This window comes from Engystomops pustulosus, chromosome 7 (genome assembly GCF_040894005.1).
Source record: "Engystomops pustulosus chromosome 7, aEngPut4.maternal, whole genome shotgun sequence".
Lineage (NCBI taxonomy): Eukaryota > Metazoa > Chordata > Amphibia > Anura > Leptodactylidae > Engystomops > Engystomops pustulosus.
This window is the reverse complement of record NC_092417.1, coordinates 165,508,807-165,531,430: the sequence shown is the minus strand read 5'-3', so window position 1 is coordinate 165,531,430 and position 22,624 is coordinate 165,508,807. Positions and strand designations below refer to the sequence as shown.

General features: G+C 48.1%; 1 protein-coding gene and 1 long non-coding RNA gene across 2 annotated transcripts in view; one reads left to right on the top strand and one right to left on the bottom strand.

Annotated features, from left to right (window-relative positions):
• CSTPP1 (centriolar satellite-associated tubulin polyglutamylase complex regulator 1) overlaps positions 1-12,020 on the top strand; it is a 95,524-nt gene extending 83,504 nt beyond the window's left edge. Inside the window, exons 7-9 of the mRNA XM_072118795.1 lie at positions 5,068-5,180; positions 10,366-10,429; positions 11,144-12,020. Of these exons, the coding sequence (XP_071974896.1) occupies positions 5,068-5,180; positions 10,366-10,429; positions 11,144-11,318 (352 nt within the window). The 3' untranslated portion in view covers positions 11,319-12,020. The remainder of the gene's footprint in view (positions 1-5,067; positions 5,181-10,365; positions 10,430-11,143) is intronic.
• Positions 12,021-12,393: 373 nt separating this feature from the next.
• Positions 12,394-22,624, bottom strand: part of LOC140071258 (uncharacterized) — a 39,848-nt gene continuing 29,617 nt past the window's right edge. The window contains exon 2 of the long non-coding RNA XR_011849099.1: positions 12,394-13,043. This is a non-coding gene — a long non-coding RNA (uncharacterized lncRNA). The remainder of the gene's footprint in view (positions 13,044-22,624) is intronic.

Sequence of the window (22,624 nt, the reverse complement as noted above, 5' to 3'; positions counted from 1 at the left end):
CAGACTATAAGACGCTCTTATTAGCAAGAGGAAAACTTGCTAAAAAGTTCCTGTGTCTTATATTCTGCAGGTCCGGAGCATGGAGCAGTGGCAGAATATAGCATAGATGTAGCAGTGCTGACTGTGCGCATGTGATTGTGGTGGCTAAATATACAGTAACCAGTGACCACATTGTCAGGCCCCACTGTTCCTGTGCGATATTTTTGGGCCGCTCTGTGCCTTGTGTAACACATTCCTCCTATGGGTGTGTTCAGCTTAGCTGAGTAAATACCTGGGTGACATAGCTGCGGCCTCCTTTAGGTGCTCTTCTCTTTGTAAACCCTGCACCTGGGGGGGGGGGGGGAGAAGAGGCTATTACCAGGGGAGACTCCTAATCTGAAGAGGTCTCAGCACTTTCTGTAAACCTCCCGCCACTTGTAGTCACTTATGGGATCTGTCTGGGGGGGAGGACAAGCAGACGCCTCATTATGTGCGGCTTGTAGGAGGCCTGAAGTGCCGATAATGGAAGGACGAGCCTTGTAGTCCGGGCTGGAAGAGCCCCACAAAGCCAATTATAGACAATTATGACCCAGCAGACAGGGCTGAGAGGCCATTGACTTACTCATGTGATACAGAACAGCGACCACTTTCCTCTCTACGGCTTATGTGGCACCAACATGTTCTGCAGCGATGTATATTACTATGTGCATGAACACCAGGGAAAGCTTTAGAGGGAGATTATTTAGCCACTCAATGGGGTCATTTATAAACGTGCAAAAAGCTGGTCGCTTCTTTTCCTGCTCCTGTAGGAATAGATAGATAGATGATACATATATAGATAGATAGATAGATAGATAGATAGATATGACATAGATAGATAGGAGATATATAGATAGATAGATAGATGATACATATATAGATAGATAGATAGATATGACATAGATAGATAGATATGACATAGATAGTTAGTTAGATATGAGATAGATACAATATAGATGGTAGATATAATATATAGTGATAGTAGATAAATGACTGATATACACTCACCAGCCACTTTATTAGGTAGACCTGTCCAACTGCTCGTTAACACTTAATTTCTAATCAGCCAATCACATGGAGGCAACTCAGTGCATTTAGGCATGTAGACATGGTCAAGACAATCTCCTGCAGTTCAAACCGAGCATCAGTATGGGGAAGAAAGGTGATTTGAGGCCTTTGAACGTGGCATGGTTGTTGGTGCCAGACGGGCTGGTCTGAGTATTTCAGAAACTGCTGATCTACTGGGATTTTCACGCACAACCATCTCTAGGGTTTACAGAGAATGGTCCGAAAAAGAAAAAACATCCAGTGAGCGGCAGTTCTGTGGGCGGAAATGCCTTGTTGATGCCAGAGGTCAGAGGAGAATGGGCAGACTGGTTCGAGCTGATAGAAAGGCAACAGTGACTCAAATCGCCACCCGTTACAACCAAGGTAGGCAGAAGAGCATCTCTGAGGACACAGTACGTCAAACTTTGAGGCAGATGGGCTACAGCAGCAGAAGACCACACCGGGTGCCACTCCTTTCAGCTAAGAACAGGAAACTGAGGCTACAATTTGCACAAGCTCATCGAAATTGGAAAGTAGAAGATTGGAAAAACGTTGCCTGGTCTGATGAGTCTCGATTTCTGCTGCGACATTCGGATGTAGGGTCAGAATTTGGCGTCAACAACATGAAAGCATGGATCCATCCTGCCTTGTATCAGCGGGTCAGGCTGGTGGTGGTGGTGTCATGGTGTGGGGAATAATCTTGGCACTCTTTGGGCCCCTTGGTACAACGCCACAGCCTACCTGAGTATTGTTGCTGACCATGTCCATCCCTTTATGAGCACAATGTACCCTGTAACATCTGATGGCTACTTTCAGCAGGATAATGCGCCATGTCATAAAGCTGGAAGCATCTCAGACTGGTTTCTTGAACATGACAATGAGGTCACTGTACTCAAATGGCCTCCACAGTCACCAGATCTCAATCCAATAGAGCATCTTTGGGATGTGGTGGAACGGGAGATTCGCATCATGGATGTGCAGCCGACAAATCTGCGGCAACTGTGTGATGCCATCATGTCAATATGGACCAAAATCTCTGAGGAATGCTTCCAGCACCTTGTTGAATCTATGCCACAAAGAATTGAGGCAGTTCTGAAGGCAAAAGGGGGTCCAACCCGTTACTAGCATGGTGTACCTAATAAAGTGGCCGGTGAGTGTATATAGATATTGTCATGGATGTGATTTCTTGTATACATTCTCCTTTATAGATCCCTCTGTCCTGTCACCAGGATTTAGGATAATTATGTGATTGGTGACTGTTACACCCCCATATAGACTAACAGTCGCCCCCCCTCTCTATCCCTCGGATCTGTAGATGTAATACCCTCCTCCATCCTCTGTATTGTGCCTGGGCTGTGAGTCATAGGTGCAGCCGGTCCCCTCCCCATGACGTGGCATCTGTCATGTGTCCTTTGTATGCGGCAGGTTTATAACTCGCTACATTGAATCCAGCTGATTTTGTATTGTCACTTTGTTGCCATGGCGCCGGAGAGGGAGAACGTCCATACACGTTCTCTGTAGTGATATCACATTGAAGGAAATAAATCTGAGCTGCAATAACAAGGACAGCCACTATACAATGAATGGCGCTGTCCCTAGTGAGCCCATCTGAATGGTCACAGGAAACAGCTGTTGGGGATAGGTGTCACTATCCATGTCCTGGAGACCCCCTTTTATAAACACTCATGTTTGTGGCCATAGAGGTTGTAACCTGCTCTGTACTGTATAGAGTAAATTGGAGGATGCTTAGGAGGACGTTTAACCCTGTGGTCCCCAATTAGGCTGTAGTATGCTGGTGAGCGGAGACCTAGCTGCTGTGACTCACTACTCCCCCCCTCCCTCCTCATAGACCTCCATGTAATCTGACACCGCAGCTGGTTCCTGTATCTGTAGTATGCTGATGGGTGGCGACCTAGCTGTTGTGATTCATTACTCCTCCCCTCCTCCTCATAGACCTCCATGTAATCTGACACCACAGCTGGTTCCTGTATCTGAAGTATGCTGATGGGTGGCGACCTAGCTGTTGTGATTCATTACTCCACCCTCCCCTCCCATAGACTTCTATGTAACATGACACCTCAGTGGATTCCTGTACGTGTAGTGTTCTGTTGAGTGGAGACCTGGCTCCTGTGACTCACTACTCCCCCATCCCCTCCCCATAGACGTCTATATAATTTACACCACAGCTAGTTTCTGTATCTGTAGTGAGCTGGTGAGTGGAGACCTAGCTACTGTGACTCACTACTTCCCCCCTGCCCTCCCCATAGACGTCTATATAATTTACACCACAGCTAGTTTCTGTATCTGTAGTGAGCTGGTGAGTGGAGACCTAGCTGCTGTGACTCATACTCCCCCCTCCCCATAGACGTCTATATAATTTACACCACAGCTAGTTTCTGTATCTGTAGTGAGCTGGTGAGTGGAGACCTAGCTGCTGTGACTCATACTCCCCCCTCCCCATAGACGTCTATATAAATTACACCACAGCTAGTTTCTGTATCTGTAGTGAGCTGGTGAGTGGAGACCTAGCTGCTGAGACTCGCTACTCCTCCCTCCCCATAGACTTCTATATAATTTACACCACAGCTAGTTTTTGTATCTGTAGTGAGCTGGTGAGTGGAGACCTAGCTGCTGTGACTCATACTCCCCCCCCCCTCCCCATAGACGTCTATATAATTTACACCACAGCTAGTTTCTGTATCTGTAGTGAGCTGGTGAGTGGAGACCTAGCTGCTGTGACTCATACTCCCCCCCCTCCCCATAGACGTCTATATAAATTACACCACAGCTAGTTTCTGTATCTGTAGTGAGCTGGTGAGTGGAGACCTAGCTGCTGAGACTCGCTACTCCTCCCTCCCCATAGACTTCTATATAATTTACACCACAGCTAGTTTTTGTATCTGTAGTGAGCTGGTGAGTGGAGACCTAGCTGCTGTGACTCATACTCCCCCTCTCCTCCCCATAGACTTCTATATAATTTACATCACAGCAGGTTTCTGTATCTGTAGTGAGCTGGTGAGTGGAGACCTAGCTGCTGTGACTCATACTCCCCCTCTCCTCCCCATAGACCTCTATATAATTTACATCACAGCTAGTTTCTGTATCTGTAGTGAGCTGGTGGGTGGAGACCTAGCTGCTGAGACTCGCTACTCCCCCCTCCCCATAGACTTCTATATAATTTAAACCACAGCTAGTTTCTGTATCTGTAGTAAGCTGGTGAGTGGAGACCTAGCTGCTGAGACTCGCTACTCCCCCCTCCCCATAGACGTCTATATAATTTACACCACAGCTAGTTTCTGTATCTGTAGTGAGCTGGTGGGTGGAGACCTAGCTGCTGAGACTTGCTCCTCCCCTTCTCCTCTCCATAGACTTCTATGTAACCTTACACCACTGTGGATTTCTGTCTGTCTTACTAGCTAGATGAAATTCAGCAGATATTTTAGAGTGACCAGGAGGAGGGGGGGATAAGAGCCAAGTAAGTGGAGAAGGAATCCCTTTCTTCTGATCACATATATTATGAAGTTTCATCTTGTCCCTTTAACTACTCATTTATGTGAAATCACCTCCCGATACTAGACTGGCGCTTCTAGTGACGCCGTGTCACAGCAGAACACAATTCCTTATAAAGTGAAGTTGTTATACCATGACGCGGCCCCCCGCTTCTCCGAATTATCCTCTGCTGACTGAGTCTTTCGGGATTTGGTGGATTCCTGGTGGGAAATTAGGTGAAAATCCTCCCATGGGATCAGTCTGGTTTGCAGGCCCTTTGTCTGATCCTTCATTACGTGATATTATGGACAGTGACCGCTCATTTACCTTACAGCTGGTTTCCGTCACTGTGTGTCAGTACAGAGATGATAGCAGGCGTCCAGTGATGGGGAACATAGCCCCGGGGTTATGGATGATCACAGTGACATAGCCAGACCCTGTACTTCCCCCTGTATGGATATTATCATGTACAGAGGTTACTATTACATTACTCTCATCTCTTCTGTTCTCTAGTACCAGTCCTCCCCTGCCACTCATCGGAGAGATTCTCAACAGCGCCCCCCGGGTGACCTTCTACGGATTCCTTATGGCCCTGTCCAAGAACGCCGGCATCAACCAGAAGATTGGTGAGTGGCCGTCTGTGCCATCCGTGCATTGCATCTCAAAATATGATGAGACACACTGGCACATGGGATACAGTAGGGCACACTGGCACCTGGGATACAGTAGGGCACACTGGCACCTGGGATACAGTAGGGCACACTGGCACCTGGGATACAGTAGGGCACACTGGCACCTGGGATACAGTAGGGCACACTGACACATGGGATACAGTAGGGCACACTGGCCCATGGGATACAGTAGGGCACACTGGCACCTGGGATACAGTAAGGGTACACTGGCACCTGGGATACAGTAGGGCACATGGGATACAGTAGGGCACACTGGCACCTGGGATACAGTAGGCACACTGGCACCTGGGATACAGTAGGGCACACTGACACATGGGATACAGTAGGGCACACTGGCACCTGGGATACAGTAGGGCACACTGACACATGGGATACAGTAGGGCGCACTGGCACCTGGGATACAGTAGGGCACACTGGCACCTGGGATACAGTAGGGCACACTGACACATGGGATACAGTAGGGCACACTGGCACCTGGGATACAGTAAGGGTACACTGGCACCTGGGATACAGTAGGGCACACTGGCACCTGGGATACAGTAGGGCACACTGGCATCTGGGATACAGTAGGGCACACTGGCACCTGGGATACAGTAGGGCACACTGACACATGGGATACAGTAGGGCACACTGGCACCTGGGATACAGTAAGGGTACACTGGCACCTGGGATACAGTAGGGCACACTGGCACCTGGGATACAGTAGGGCACACTGGCACCTGGGATACAGTAGGGCACACTGGCACCTGGGATACAGTAGGGCACACTGACACATGGGATACAGTAGGGCACACTGGCACCTGGGATACAGTAAGGGTACACTGGCACCTGGGATACAGTAGGGCACATGGGATACAGTAGGGCACACTGGCACATGGGATACAGTAGGGCACACTGGCACCTGGGATACAGTAGGGCACACTGACACATGGGATACAGTAGGGCGCACTGGCACCTGGGATACAGTAGGGCACACTGACACATGGGATACAGTAGGGCACACTGGCACCTGGGATACAGTAAGGGTACACTGGCACCTGGGATACAGTAGGGCACACTGGCACCTGGGATACAGTAGGGCACACTGGCATCTGGGATACAGTAGGGCACACTGGCACCTGGGATACAGTAGGGCACACTGACACATGGGATACAGTAGGGCACACTGACACCTGGGATACAGTAAGGGTACACTGGCACCTGGGATACAGTAGGGCACACTGGCACCTGGGATACAGTAGGGCACACTGGCACCTGGGATACAGTAGGGCACACTGGCACCTGGGATACAGTAGGGCACACTGACACATGGGATACAGTAGGGCACACTGGCACCTGGGATACAGTAAGGGTACACTGGCACCTGGGATACAGTAGGGCACATGGGATACAGTAGGGCACACTGGCACATGGGATACAGTAGGGCACACTGGCACCTGGGATACAGTAGGGCACACTGACACATGGGATACAGTAGGGCACACTGGCACCTGGGATACAGTAGGATACACTGGCACATGGGATAAGGTAGAGCACACTGGCCCATGGGAAATAGTAGGGCACACTGGCCTATGGGAAACAGTAGGCACATGGGATACTGTAGGGTATACTGGCCCATGGAATACAGTAGGATACACTGGTACATGGGATACAGTAGTGCACACTGGCCCATGGGAAACAGGGCACATGGGATACAGTAGGGCACACTGGCACCTGGGATACAGTAGGATACACTGGCACCTGGGATACAGTAGGATACACTGGCACCTGGGATACAGTAGGGCAAATGGGATACAGTAGGATACACTGGCCCATGGGATATAGTAGGGCACATGGGATACAGTAGGGCACATTGACCCATGGGATACAGTAGGGCACATGGGATACAGTAGGGCACATTGACCCATGGGATACAGTAGGGCACATGGTATACAGTAGGGTACATTGGCCCATGGGATACAGTAGGGCACATTGACCCATGGGATACAGTAGGGCACATTGACCCATGGGATACAGTAGGGCACATGGTATACAGTAGGGTACATTGGCCCATGGGATACAGTAGGGCACATGGGATACAGTAGGGTACATTGGCCCATGGGATACAGTAGGGTACATTGGCCCATGGGATACAGTAGGCACACTGGTACATGGGATACAGTAGGCACACTGGTACATGGGATACAGTAGGCACACTGGTACATGGGATACAGTAGGGTACATTGGCCCATTGGATACAGTAGGCACACTGGTACATGGGATACAGTAGGCACACTGGTACATGGGATACAGTAGGGTACATTGGCCCATTGGATACAGTAGGCACACTGGTACATGGGATACAGTAGGATACACTGGTACATGGGATACAGTAGGCACACTGGTACATGGGATACAGTAGGCACACTGGTACATGGGATACAGTAGGCACACTGGTACATGGGATACAGTAGGCACACTGGTACATGGGATACAGTAGGCACACTGGTACATGGGATACAGTAGGCACTAGGTGTGCACATCCCCCATGTACAGCTGTCTCCATAGTGGCAGAAGAACAGGCTGTGTATAGTCTGATCCTGTGGACATGAGTTGATTTGTAGTCTGTTACCATGACGACACATTGGGGCAGATTTACTTACCCGGTCCCGTCGCTATCCCGCAGTGTGTTGTCCGACGTGGATTCGAGTCCGGCGCGATTCACTAACATCATGCGTCCGAGTTCCTTCCTGTGTCGCTGCTGGTGCATGTGAGTGCTGATCCGTCGGGTTGTGCGCCACAATCCGGTCGCCTGTGCCAACATCCCTGGGCAAATCGGCGCAAAATGGAAAGATTCGGGAAACCCGACGAAAGTGTGGCATTCAGACCCTTAGTAAATGTGCCCCAGTATGCTTTACACAACTCTCAATAACTGGTTGCAACAAGATTTCCCTTTAAGAATCTTTAGTCTTTTGTCCCCATTCACCCTGTACTGTCCATATAATCTGGATCACACTTTGTCCTAATTTGCATAGTTGAAGCGCACGGCCCCTCCCCCATATCTCCGGATCGTCTCTCTAGTGAGAAGTAGTAGTCTACTTATTATGACGCAGCGTTTCCTTTCATGTCGCAGCAGTTTGCTTTTATCTAGAACATCCATGTAAGAAGATAAGAGCGCCGCTTTGATCTGTGCCAAATCCATCAGACTCAACGTGAGGGACGTTATTTTATCTCTGAGTCTTCCACGTTTAATCCCGTTTTTGTACCAGTTTAATGTGTCAGATGTGAAGCAGCACAACCCCCTCCCCACCCTCCCGACAATCTGCAGCAGATGTCACCACGTGTGGCTCACGTTCAGCACAGCTGTGCCCCACGTAGTAACAAGTCTCATCAGCCATCACCTGTGTAGTCAGAGATTCCCTGGACTTGATCCGGCTTGAAGAGGAGATTCCATCAACAGGAAATGATGGGAAAATTAGTCAAAAACTGGGGAATTATTACCTTTTCATGCCCTCATACCTAGCGGCTCTGAAGATCTGGGATCGGGCTAAAATCACATTTTTTTTTAACTTTCTTAAAGGAAAGGAAACTGTAACATCTAGAAGTTTTAATACAGAAAATGTGTCATTAAAACCAACCCAAACTAAGTAACCTGATCTTAAACATCAGTACAACTATCCCTATATTGTTCCTCCCCATACCTGTAAAGTTCCACAGTCCGTGCATAAAGCTGACTCCGCATGTATGCAAATGACCCCATGTGAGTCCGATCATTGGGGCTCATTTACTAAGGGCCCGAATAGCGCATGCGATCGGATTGTGTCGCATCGGCGCCTGCTTACATGCGACAAAAAACGGGGAGGGTGGCTGTCGGAAATCGTGCTATTTTAAAAAAGTGTTGCTTGACACGCACTTACATGCACCAGGAATAGGATGGTGAACTCCGGTGGACCTTGGCGCAGCAGCGACACTTAGTGGATATAGAGCGCATGACCTTAGTGAATCCCGGCAAGCTCTGCATCCTCGTCGGAGAACGCGCCGCTGGATCGCGACAGTACCGGGTTAGTAAATGAGCCCCAATGTGTCAACTTTATGAACGGACTGAGGAACTTTTCAGGCATAGAGAGGAACAATATAGGGATAGTTGTACTGCTGTATAATAGTAGTTTTCATAGACATGTTTAGTTAGTGTGGGTTAGTTTAAGTGACAGTGCGGAGTTGCAGTATCTGACCAAACCTATTTATAGAAGGGGGCGCCGATTCTTTAGAAAAATGTCTTGACAAACCCTGAAGACAATACCTAAAGGTTTAACAGCTAAGAATTAATAGGATCGGATGTGTTAAAATTAACATTATCAATATGGAAATCCTTGAAATAACCCTTTAAGACACCTTAAGACATAGAATCGCCATTAAGACATTGGATGAAATTGTAACAAAGCTGCAGAAGTGCGAGGTGGACCCTTTATTATTTGGGTTATTTATGGCTCTGAAAGTTATTTGGGGGGTTTTCCATGTCTCGTGATTATGGCACCTGTTCTCCAAGGCTAAATTCTTACCAGGAATCTGGAGTGAGATATCAAGTGGACACTTATGAGAACAAGATGATCTTGTACAGCGACTTCTTCTAAAACCTGCAGTGTACAAGGTCCTCAAACCTAGTGGTCAGACCAGGGTACTGCAGGGTACCTATTCATTGGTACAGGAGCGAAGCTGCAGTAACCTGGTTTGACCACTGCAGCTGATCTGTGGGGGTGCTGGGCATCCACCTCCTAACCCTATTCTGGAAATGTGCACAGTAGGACCTGTGACCTAGGGTCCTCTAGTTGATCAATTTGTGTAGTTTATGGCCAGATTTACTAATATTCCCATCTGCTGAATGAGGGAGAGTAGGGATTTATCTAATGGGAGTACAGAGGTTGCAGTTGCTACTAGGTCCTTGGGCCTCAGGTTCACTAAAGGACCTACTGCCACATTTCAAAGGTCCTGTACACCTGGTTTACAGAAGAAGCGGAGAGGGTCTGGCCTTTTGTATCAGAATTTTTTGGTGATAAAAGTTGCTTAATCTGAAGTTAATTTCTAGGAGGCGAGTCGTCCTTCGCGGGTTATAATACCGTTTATCGTGATTCTTGTCTTTTAGGGGCTCTGCCGGATAAAGCGGATTTATTAGTGGATGAAGTTCTGGATAAGGAGCTGGACAGGATGTAAGTGGCTGATGATTTTTATGCATTCAAGGTGTGAATAAAGCATCTACTTTATTCCAATGAACAGCACCACCCCTGTTCATAGGCCGAGTCCGGTATTACAGTTCACTCTGTCACCAGATTTTACCCCTCTAAACTTGCAGCCCCATGAGGATGGGGATGAAATGTCCTTTCTAGAATTCCCCTTTCAAAAAAAATCTTTAAAGTCTCATAACAATGAGCAGAGAAGAGTCATATTTACTTCAGATGTGTCAAGTTTAGACGCTGCAGGGGGAAAGTTACTTCAAGAGACCATATCATGCTAGAAACATGTTAGTGGTGTCATACTGAAGATAAGAATCTCATCTTTCAGATCTTCCTCTTGTGTTTTTGTGATGTACACAACTGGAGAGACAGGGAGTTACAGAAATGTCTAGAAATGTGAGCTGCAGATCCAGTTTCTAATAAGTCCTATAGAGCATCACAGGCAAAATATGACTCTTCTCTGCTAATTTTCACAAGACTTTGGAGGAGATTTCCCATAAAAGAGGGAATTCTCGAAACATTTTGTCCCCTACCTGAGGGGGCTGCTGTTTTAATGGAGTAAAATCTGATGACAGGTTCCCTTTAACAGAGTATGAACTGCAATACCAATCAGTGGTTTCTAGAAATATAAGGAAGACCATTATTTGTACATCCCCTTTAAGGAAATCTTTGCTTCTGTTTTGTCTCCAGTGTTGCTCAGTTATCTGCCTGCTCCATCGCTCTCCCGTCCAGCAGCAGTCTTCTTCCTCCTTCCCGAGATGTCACCCGTGTGGCTTCTCCTAAGAAAACCCTACAAACCCGCCGGCGTCCGGACCTGGAGAGTGACGGCTCCACCGAAGAGACCGAAGACTCCTCTGAGAACTAGAGAATCCCCTGCAGATACATGCATCCCTGGACCGCCAGCCCTCCGGAAACATGCACCCCTGGACCGCCAGTCCTCCGCATACATGCATCCCTGGACCGCCAGTCCTCCGGATACATGCATCCCTGGACCGCCAGTCCTCCGCATACATGCACCCCTGGACCTCCAGCCCTCCAGATACATGCATCCCTGGACCGCCAGCCCTCCAGATACATGCATCCCTGGACCGCCAGTCCTCCGCATACATGCACCCCTGGACCTCCAGCCCTCCAGATACATGCATCCCTGGACCGCCAGCCCTCCAGATACATGCATCCCTGGACCGCCAGCCCTCCAGATACATGCATCCCTGGACCGCCAGCCCTCCAGATACATGCATCCCTGGACCGCCAGCCCTCCAGATACATGCATCCCTGGACCGCCAGCCCTCCAGATACATGCATCCCTGGACCGCCAGCCCTCCAGATACATGCATCCCTGGACCGCCAGCCCTCCAGATACATGCATCCCTGGACCGCCAGCCCTCCAGATACATGCATCCCTGGACCGCCAGCCCTCCAGTATGAATCTACCATATCTGCGCTTATCTTGTCTCTGTGTGTTTTCATGAGTTGCTTCTTCTGATTCTTTTTTCTTTTAAAGGGAGTGTGTCCACGCTAAAGGGAGAGTTTAGTGTAATGGTTCGGGAGAAATGTGTAATCATTCCTTCTATGTTGTCTACGTCTATGTTGTTAATAGCAGCAGGACTGTGACAAAAAAAAATTGGGGGGCGTGTCCTCACACTGCTGTGCTCTGTGATCTCTGCAATGAGGCCCCTTCCATTTTCTATGATTAAAAAAGTAGTACTCCGCTAGAAGCCTGCTTAAGGTTTTTCAGGGAAGAGAGATGGTGAAATAATATAATGCAGTAGGTAAAGTGCACAGCAGGGTGAGGATTCGTGTATTAACATTTTTGACAGTTCTGCTAACAAGATACAGATGGCTGTGATTACACCGAACTCCAGGGACAATACATAACACACACTGCAGCTTTCTATGATCATAACTAGATATTAAAGGGGTTGGCCCCTTTTCAATAAATCTCTTCCATTAGACAGATCTCTGTATGTATCTATGTCTCTGCCTCCTTTATAGCTTAACCCTTTCATTGTTCTCACCCTGCTGCCCTCTGCATATATACACAACTTCCTCTCTCTCACTGCTCTAAGTTGTCCTTATGGCGTCTCCCACCATATCTTTCTTCTCAAGGTCTGTCCTCACTGACAGAGACAGTAAGAGGGGAGAGGGAGGGAGCGGATGAGTCATAACTCTCTTGCTACAGCTCCTCCTATTCAGCAGAGCTCACACATGTAAACAAAGAATCACTGAGAGTCTGCACACAGCACAAAAGGAAGTAGCAGGACGGCTGAATCACGTGATGAACATTCAGGAATTATCTATAGGGCAATAAAGGCAGATGGGAAACTTATGTAAAAGAGTGGCCAACCCCTTTAAGGTTTATTTTGAAGGGTAATTCTACTAAAGTGTATGGCAGACCCACAGAATATTCAATAAACAGTCACATGTCAGAGGTACAAGGGTGTCCTCATCTGCCGTCTGCCATGTGCAGGTAGAGGTCCTGCCGCCTCATCAGAGGTCATCCAGAAGACGCCCAATTCTCCCGGGGTCCTGGGGCTGGAACCTGCCCATCTTTGCCTGGATCAGGCGCTGGACTTTCTCCTTATACATCCTGCTGGATATATGTGTGTAGTGAGTAACAATCTATTATTTCTTCTTATTTTTATTGATTTTCATTGTTATTTTTATTTATGTTTATTTATATTTTTTGTTTAAATTACAGAATCAACAAATAATAAAGGTGCAAATCTATAGAAATGACTTTGTATTTATTACATGTTCATGTTATTGAGTGTGATGTTTCAAAAGCAATGAAACTCTGCCACCTGCTGGTCATGAGGTATGTATGTCTTACTAAGCTTTAGGCTGCTTATGAGATCTGCTTGTAGAGGGACATGAGGATTATATCAAGTAGATGTATTGTATTAATGGCTGCACACAACTCTACGACTTTTACAGTGTATAATAGAGATCTATACAAACATGTCCCTCTACAAGCAGATCTCTAAGTGATTCCAATCTGAATATATTCCTCAAAAGGCACCTGAGAAACCACATGTTTTGCTAAAGCAATTCTCTGCATTCACCCCGATTTTTTTTCTTTTTCTTTTTTTTAACTCTTTTGTCCAAGATCCTGAAGTGTCCTTTACTCTTGGCTTCACCAAACAGGAGAGCGGACACCTCCTTTATATACTACACCACACAGGAGGAGAGCAGACACCTCCTCTATATACTACACCACACAGGAGGAGAGCAGACACCTCCTCTATATACTACACCACACAGGAGGAGAGCAGACACCTCCTCTATATACTACACCACACAGGAGAAGAGCCCACACATCCTCTATATACTACACCACACAGGAGGAGAGCAGACACCTCCTCTATGTACTACACCACACAGGAGGAGAGCGGACACATCCTCTATATACTACACCACACAGGAGAGCTGACACATCCTCTATATACTACACCACACAGGAGGAGAGCAGACACATCCTCTATATACTACACCACACAGGAGGAGAGCTGACACATCCTCTATATACTACACCACACAGAGGGCTGACACATCCTCTATATACTACACCACACAGGAGGAGAGCAGACACATCCTCTATATACTACACCACACAGGAGAGCTGACACATCCTCTATATACTACACCACACAGGAGAGCAAACACATCCTCTATATACTACACCACACAGGAGGAGAGCTGACACATCCTCTATATACTACACCACACAGAGGGCTGACACATCCTCTATATACTACACCACACAGGAGGAGAGCTGACACATCCTCTATATACTACACCACACAGGAGGAGAGCCCACACATCCTCTATATACTACACGACACAGGAGAGCTGACACATCCTCTATATACTACACCACACAGGAGAGCAGACACATCCTCTATATACTACACCACACAGGAGGAGAGCCCACACATCCTCTATATACTACACCGCACAGGAGGAGAGCCCACACATCCTCTATATACTACACCACACAGGAGGAGAGCAGACACCTCCTCTATATACTACACCACACAGGAGGAGAGCGGACACATCCTCTATATACTACACGACACAGGAGAGCTGACACATCCTCTATATACTACAGCACACAGGAGAGCAGACACATCCTCTATATACTACACCACACAGGAGGAGAGCTGACACATCCTCTATATACTACACCACACAGAGGGCTGACACATCCTCTATATACTACACCACACAGGAGGAGACCGGACACCTCCTTTATATACTACACCACACAGGAGGAGAGCAGACACCTCCTCTATATACTACACCACACAGGAGGAGAGCATGCACATCCTCTATATACTGCACCACACAGGAGGAGAGCCCACACATCCTCTATATACTACACCACACAGGAAGAGAGCAGACACCTCCTCTATATACTACACCACACAGGAGAGCTGACACATCCTCTATATACTACACCACACAGGAGAGCAGACACATCCTCTATATACTACACCACACAGGAGAGCAGACACATCCTCTATATACTACACCACACAGGAGGAGAGCTGACACATCCTCTATATACTACACCGCACAGAGGGCTGACACATCCTCTATATACTACACCACACAGGAGGAGAGCTGACACATCCTCTATATACTACACCACACAGGAGGAGAGCTGTCACATCCTCTATATACTACACCACACAGGAGCAGAGCTGTCACATCCTCTATATACTACACCACACAGGAGGAGAGCCCACACATCCTCTATATACTACACCACACAGGAGGAGAGCCCACAGATCCTCTATATACTACACCACACAGGAGGAGAGCCGACACATCCTCTATATACTACACCACACAGGAGGAGAGCCGACACATCCTCTATATACTACACCACACAGGAGAGCTGAAACATCCTCCATATACTACACCACACAGGAGAGCGGACACCTCCTTTATATACTACACCACACAGGAGGAGAGCAGACACCTCCTCTATATACTACACCACACAGGAGGAGAGCTGACACCTACTTTATATACTACACCGCACAGGAGGAGAGCAGACACCTCCTCTATATAATACACCACACAGGAGGAGAGCATACACATCCTCTATATACTACACCACACAGGAGGAGAGCCGACACCTCCTCTATATACTACACCACACAGGAGGAGAGCCGACACCTCCTCTATATACTACACCACACAGGAGGAGCGCTGACACATCCTCTATATACTACACCACACAGAAGGAGAGCCCACACATCCTCTATATACTACACCACACAGGAGGAGAGCCGACAGATCCTCTATATATTACACCGCACAGGAGGAGAGCCGACACATCCTCTATATACTACACCACACAGGAGAGCTGACACATCCTCTATATACTACACCACAAAGAAGAGCGGACACCTCCTTTATATACTACACCACACAGGAAAAGAGCAGACACCTCCTCTATATACTACACCACATAGGAGGAGAGCTGACACCACCTTTATATACTACACCACACAGGAGGAGAGCAGACACCTCCTCCATATACTACACCACACAGGAGGAGAGCTGACACCTCCTTTATATACTACACCACACAGGAGGGGAGCTGACACCTCCTCTATATAATACACCGCACAGGAGGAGAGCAGACACCTCCTCTATATACTACACCACACAGGAGGAGAGCCGACACGTCCTCTATATAGTACACCACACAGGAGGAGAGCCCACACATCCTCTAGATACTACACCACACAGGACGAGAGCTCACACATCCTCTATATACTACACCACACAGGAGGAGAGCTGACACATCCTCTATATACTACACCGCACAGGAGGAGAGCCCACACATCCTCTATATACTACACCACACAGGAGGAGAGCTGACACATCCTCTATATACTACACCACACAGGAGAGCCGACACCTCCTCTATATACTACGCCACACAGGAGGAGAGCTGACACATCCTCTATATACTACACCACACAGGAGGAGAGCCGACACATCCTCTATATAGTACACCACACAGGAGGAGAGCCGACACCTCCTCTATATACTACACCACACAGGAGGAGAGCCGACACATCCTCTATATACTACACCACACAGGAGGAGAGCGCAAACATCCTTTATGTACTACACCACACAGGAGGAGAGCTGACACATCCTCTATATACTACACCACACAGGAGGAGAGCAGACACATCCTCTATATACTACACCACACAGGAGGAGAGCAGACACATCCTCTATATACTACACCACACAGGAGGAGAGCCCACACATCCTTTATATACTACACCACACAGGAGGATAGCCGACACATCCTCTATATACTACACCACACAGGAGGAGAGCCCACACATCCTTTATATACTACACCACACAGGAGGATAGCCGACACATCCTCTATATACTGCACCACACAGGAGGAGAGCCGACACATCCACTATATACTACACCACACAAAAGGAGAGCAGACACCTCCTCTATATACTACACCACACAGGAGGAGAGCCCACGCCTCCTCTATATACTACACGACACAGGAGGAGGAGAGCTGACACATCCTCTATACACTACACGACACAGGAGGAGAGCTGACACATCCTCTATATATTACCCCACACAGGAGGAGAGCTGACACCTCCTCTATATACTGCACCACACAGGAGGAGAGCCGACACATCCTCTATATACTACACCACACAGAAGGAGAGCCGACACCTCCTCTATATACTACACCACACAGGAGGAGAGCCCACACATCCTCTATATATTACCCCACGCAGGAGGAGAGCTGACACCTCCTCTATACACTACACCACATTGGAGGAGAGCATACACATCCTCTATATACTACACCACACAGGAGGAGAGCTGACACATCCCCTATACACTACACCACACAGGAGGAGAGCAGACACATCCTCTATATACTACACCACACAGGAGGAGAGCTGACACCTCCTCTATATACTACACCACACAGGAGGAGAGCCGACACATCCTCTATATACTACACCACACAGGAGGAGAGCCCAAACATCCTTTATGTACTACACCCCAGAGGAGGAGATCTGACACATCCTCTATATACTACACCACACAGGAGGAGAGCAGACACATCCTCTATATACTACACCACACAGGAGGAGAGCAGACACATCCTCTATATACTACACCACACAGGAGGAGAGCCCACACATCCTTTATATACTACACCACACAGGAGGATAGCCGACACTTCCTCTATATACTACACCACACAGGAGGAAAGCCCACACATCCTTTATATACTACACCACACAGGAGGATAGCCGACACATCCTCTATATACTGCACCACACAGGAGGAGAGCCGACACATCCTCTATATACTACACCACACAAAAGGAGAGCAGTCACCTCCTCTATATACTACACCACACAGGAGGAGGAGAGCTGACACATCCTCTATACACTACACCACACAGGAGGAGAGCTGACACATCCTCTATATATTACCCCACACAGGAGGAGAGCTGACACCTCCTCTAAATACTGCACCACACAGGAGGAGAGCCGACACATCCTCTATATACTACACCACACAGAAGGAGAGCCGACACCTCCTCTATATACTACACCACACAGGAGGAGAGCTGACACCTCCTCTATACACTACACCACATTGGAGGAGAGCATACACATCCTCTATATACTACACCACACAGGAGGAGAGCTGACACATCCCCTATACACTACACCACACAGGAGGAGAGCAGACACCTCCTCTATATCCTACACCACACAGGAGGAGAGCCGACACATCTTCTATATACTACACCACACAGGAGAGCTGACACATCCTCTATATACTACACCACACAGGAGACGCATCCTCTATATACTACACCACACAGGAGACACATCCTCTATATACTACACCAGACAGGAGGAGAGCCCACACATCCTTTATATACTACACCACACGGGAGGAGAGAGCCGACACATCCTCTATATACTACACCACACAGGAGGAGAGCCCACACATCCTTTATATACTACACCACACAGGAGGAGAGCCGACACATCCTCTATATACTACACCACACAGGAGGAGAGCCCACACATCCTTTATATACTACACCACACAGGAGGAGAGCCCACACATCCTCTATATACTACACCACACAGGAGGAGAGCAGACACCTCCTCTATATACTACACCACACAGGAGAAGAGCTGTCACATTCTCTATATACTACGCCACACAGGAGGAGAGCGGACACATCCTCTATATACTACACCCACAGGAGGAGAGCTGACACCTCCTCTATATACTACACCACACAGGAGGAGAGCTGACACATCCTCTATATACTACACCACACAGGAGGAGATCTGACACATCCTGTATATACTACAGCACACAGGAGGAGAGCCTGCACATCCTCTATATACTACACCACACAGGAGGAGAGCCTGCACATCCTCTATATACTACACAACACAGGAGGAGAGCCCACACATCCTCTATATACTACATCACACAGGAGGAGAGCCGATACATCCTCTTTATACTACACCACACAGGAGGAGAGCCGACACATCCTCTATATACTACACCACACAGGAGGAGAGCCGACACATCCTCTATATACTACACCACACAGGAGGAGAGCCCACACATCCTTTATATACTACACCACACAGGAGGAGAGCAGACACCTCCTCTATATACTACACCACACAGGAGAAGAGCTGTCACATCCTCTATATACTACGCCACACAGGAGGAGAGCGGACACATCCTCTATATACTACACCCACAGGAGGAGAGCTGACACATCCTCTATATACTACACCACACAGGAGGAGAGCTGACACATCCCCTATATACTACACCGCACAGGAGGAGAGCAGACACCTCCTTTATATACTACACCGCACAGGAGGAGAGCTGACACATCCTCTATATACTACACCACACATGAGGAGAGGCGACACATCCCCTATATACTACACCACACAGGAGGAGAGCTGACACATCCTCTATATACTACACCACACAGGAGGAGAGCTGACACATCCTCTATATACTACACCACACAGGAGGAGCGCTGACACATCCTCTATATACTACACCACACATGAGGAGAGGCGACACATCCCCTATATACTACACCACACAGGAGGAGAGCCGACACATCCTCTATATACTACACCACACAGGAGGAGAGCCCACACTTCATCTACACTCACCGGCCACTTTATTAGGTACACCATGCTAGTAACGGGTTGGACCCCCTTTTGCCTTCAGAACTGCCTCAATTCTTCGTGGCATAGATACAACAAGGTGCTGGAAGCATTCCTCAGAGATTTTGGTCCAAATTGACATGATGGCATCACACAGTTGCCACAGATTTATTGGCTGCACATCCATGATGCGAATCTCCAGTTCCACCACATCCCAAAGATGCTCTATTGGATTGAGATCTGGTGACTGTGGAGGCCATTTGAGTGCAGGGACCTCATTGTCATGTTCAAGAAACCAGTCTGAGATGATTCCAGCTTTATGACATGGCGCATTATCCTGCTGAAAGTAGCCATCAGATGTTGGGTACATTGTGCTCATAAAGGGATGGACATGGTCAGTAACAATACTCAGGTAGGCTGTGGCGTTGCAACGATGCTCAATTGGTACCAAGGGGCCCAAAGAGTGCCAAGAAAATATTCCCCACACCATGACACCACCACCACCAGCCTGAACCGTTGATACAAGGCAGGATGGATCCATGCTTTCATGTTGTTGACGCTAAATTCTGACCCTACCATCCGAATGTTGCAGCAGAAATCGAGACTCATCAGACCAGGAAACGTTTTTCCAATCTTCTACTTTCCAATTTCGATGAGCTTGTGCAAATTTTAGCCTCAGTTTCCTGTTCTTAGCTGAAAGGAGTGGCACCCGTTGTGGTCTTCTGCTGCTGTAGCCCATCTGCCTCAAAGTTCGACGTACTGTGCGTTCTGAGATGCTCTTCTGCCTACCTTGGTTGTAACGGGTGGCGATTTGAGTCACTGTTGCCTTTCTATCAGCTCGAACCAGTCTGCCCATTCTCCTCTGACCTCTGGCATCAACAAGGCATTTCCGCCCACAGAACTGCCGCTCACTGGATGTTTTTTCTTTTTCAGACCATTCTCTGTAAACCCTAAAGATGGTTGTGCGTGAAAATCCCAGTAGATCAGCAGTTTCTGAAATACTCAGACCAGCCCTTCTGGCACCAACAACCATGCCACGTTCAAAGGCACCAAATCACCTTTCTTTCCCATACTGATGCTCGGTTTGAACTGTAGGAGATTGTCTTGACCATGTCTACATGCCTAAATACACTGAGTTGCCACCATGTGATTGGCTGATTAGAAATTAAGTGTTAACGAGCAGTTGGACAGGTGTACCTAATAAAGTGGCCGGTGAGTGTATTTACTGCACCACATAGGAGGAGAGCTGACACATCCTCTATATACTACACCACACAGGAGGAGAGCCCACAGATCCTATATATACTACACCACACAGGAGGAGAGCCGACACATCCTCTATATACTACACCACACAGGAGGAGAGCCTGCACATCCTCTATATACTACACATCCTCTATATACTACACCACACAGGAGGAGATCTGACACATCCTCTATATACTACACCACAAAGGAGGAGAGCCTGCACATCCTCTATATACTACACCACACAGGAGGAGAGCCTGCACATCCTCTATATACTACACCACACAGGAGGAGAGCCCACACATCCTCTATATACTACATCACACAGGAGGAGAGCCGACACATCCTCTATATACTACACCACACAGGAGGAGAGCTCACACATCCTCTATATACTACACCACACAGGAGGAGAGCTCACACATCCTCTATATACTACACCACACAGGAGGAGAGCTCACACATCCTCTATATACTACACCGCACAGGAAGAGAGCTCACACATCCTCTATATACTACACCACACAGGAGGAGAGCTGACACATCCTCTATATACTACACCACACAGGAGGAGAGCTGACACATCCTCTATATACTACACAGGGCCGGATTAAGGTTGGTGGGGGCCCCTGGGCGCAAAATCTTGTGGAGGCCCCCACTGAGTGTAGCGTACACACATGTCTTCCTGCTTCCTTTCCACTATCCTAGCAGTAACACAGCTACATACATCCGCCTCATCCCCAGTAACACCGCTACATACAGCCGCCTCATCCCCAGTAACACAGCTACATACAGCCGCCTCATCCCCAGTAACACCGCTACATACAGCCGCCTCATCCCAAGTAACACAGCTACATACAGCCGCCTCACCCCCAGTAACACAGCTACATACAGCCGCCTCACCCCCAGTAACACAGCTACATACAGCCACCTCGCCCCCAGTAACACAGCTACATACAGCCGCCTCGCCCCCAGTAACACAGCTACATACAGCTGCCTCACCCCCAGTAACACAGCTACATACAGCCGCCTCACCCCCAGTAACACAGCTACATACAGCCGCCTCGCCCCCAGTAACACAGCTACATACAGCCGCCTCGCCCCCAGTAACACAGCTACATACAGCCGCCTCGCCCCCAGTAACACAGCTACATACAGCCGCCTCGCCCCCAGTAACACAGCTACATACAGCCACCTCGTCCCCAGTAACACAGCTACATACAGCCGCCTCGTCCCCAGTAACACAGCTACATAAAGCCGCCTCGCCCTCAGTAACACCGCTGACTATAGCCTGGCAGGCACACGTCGGGCGTTCTGGAGAGAAGATCGCAGCTCACCCCTCCCGTCTCCATAGAGAATAGAGCTATGTGGTCGTTCTTATGGCCATAGATACAGCACGCTCTATCTCTCTTGCGGCCACAGCACGAAACAGTGAGTACTCGTTGTGCTCACCATACCAAAGCACTATAGATGCCTATGAGGGAAGTATATCAGGTAGCAAATTTGCGGCCAGATATACGTCCCCCATACATGTTCCCTTATACAGACATGTTTATACAATTACACACTGATATATACACATCTTTATATACTTATATACACACAAATAAAGTTCTACACTCGTATACTTGCACCCATATATACACACAAGTATACACTTATGCACACA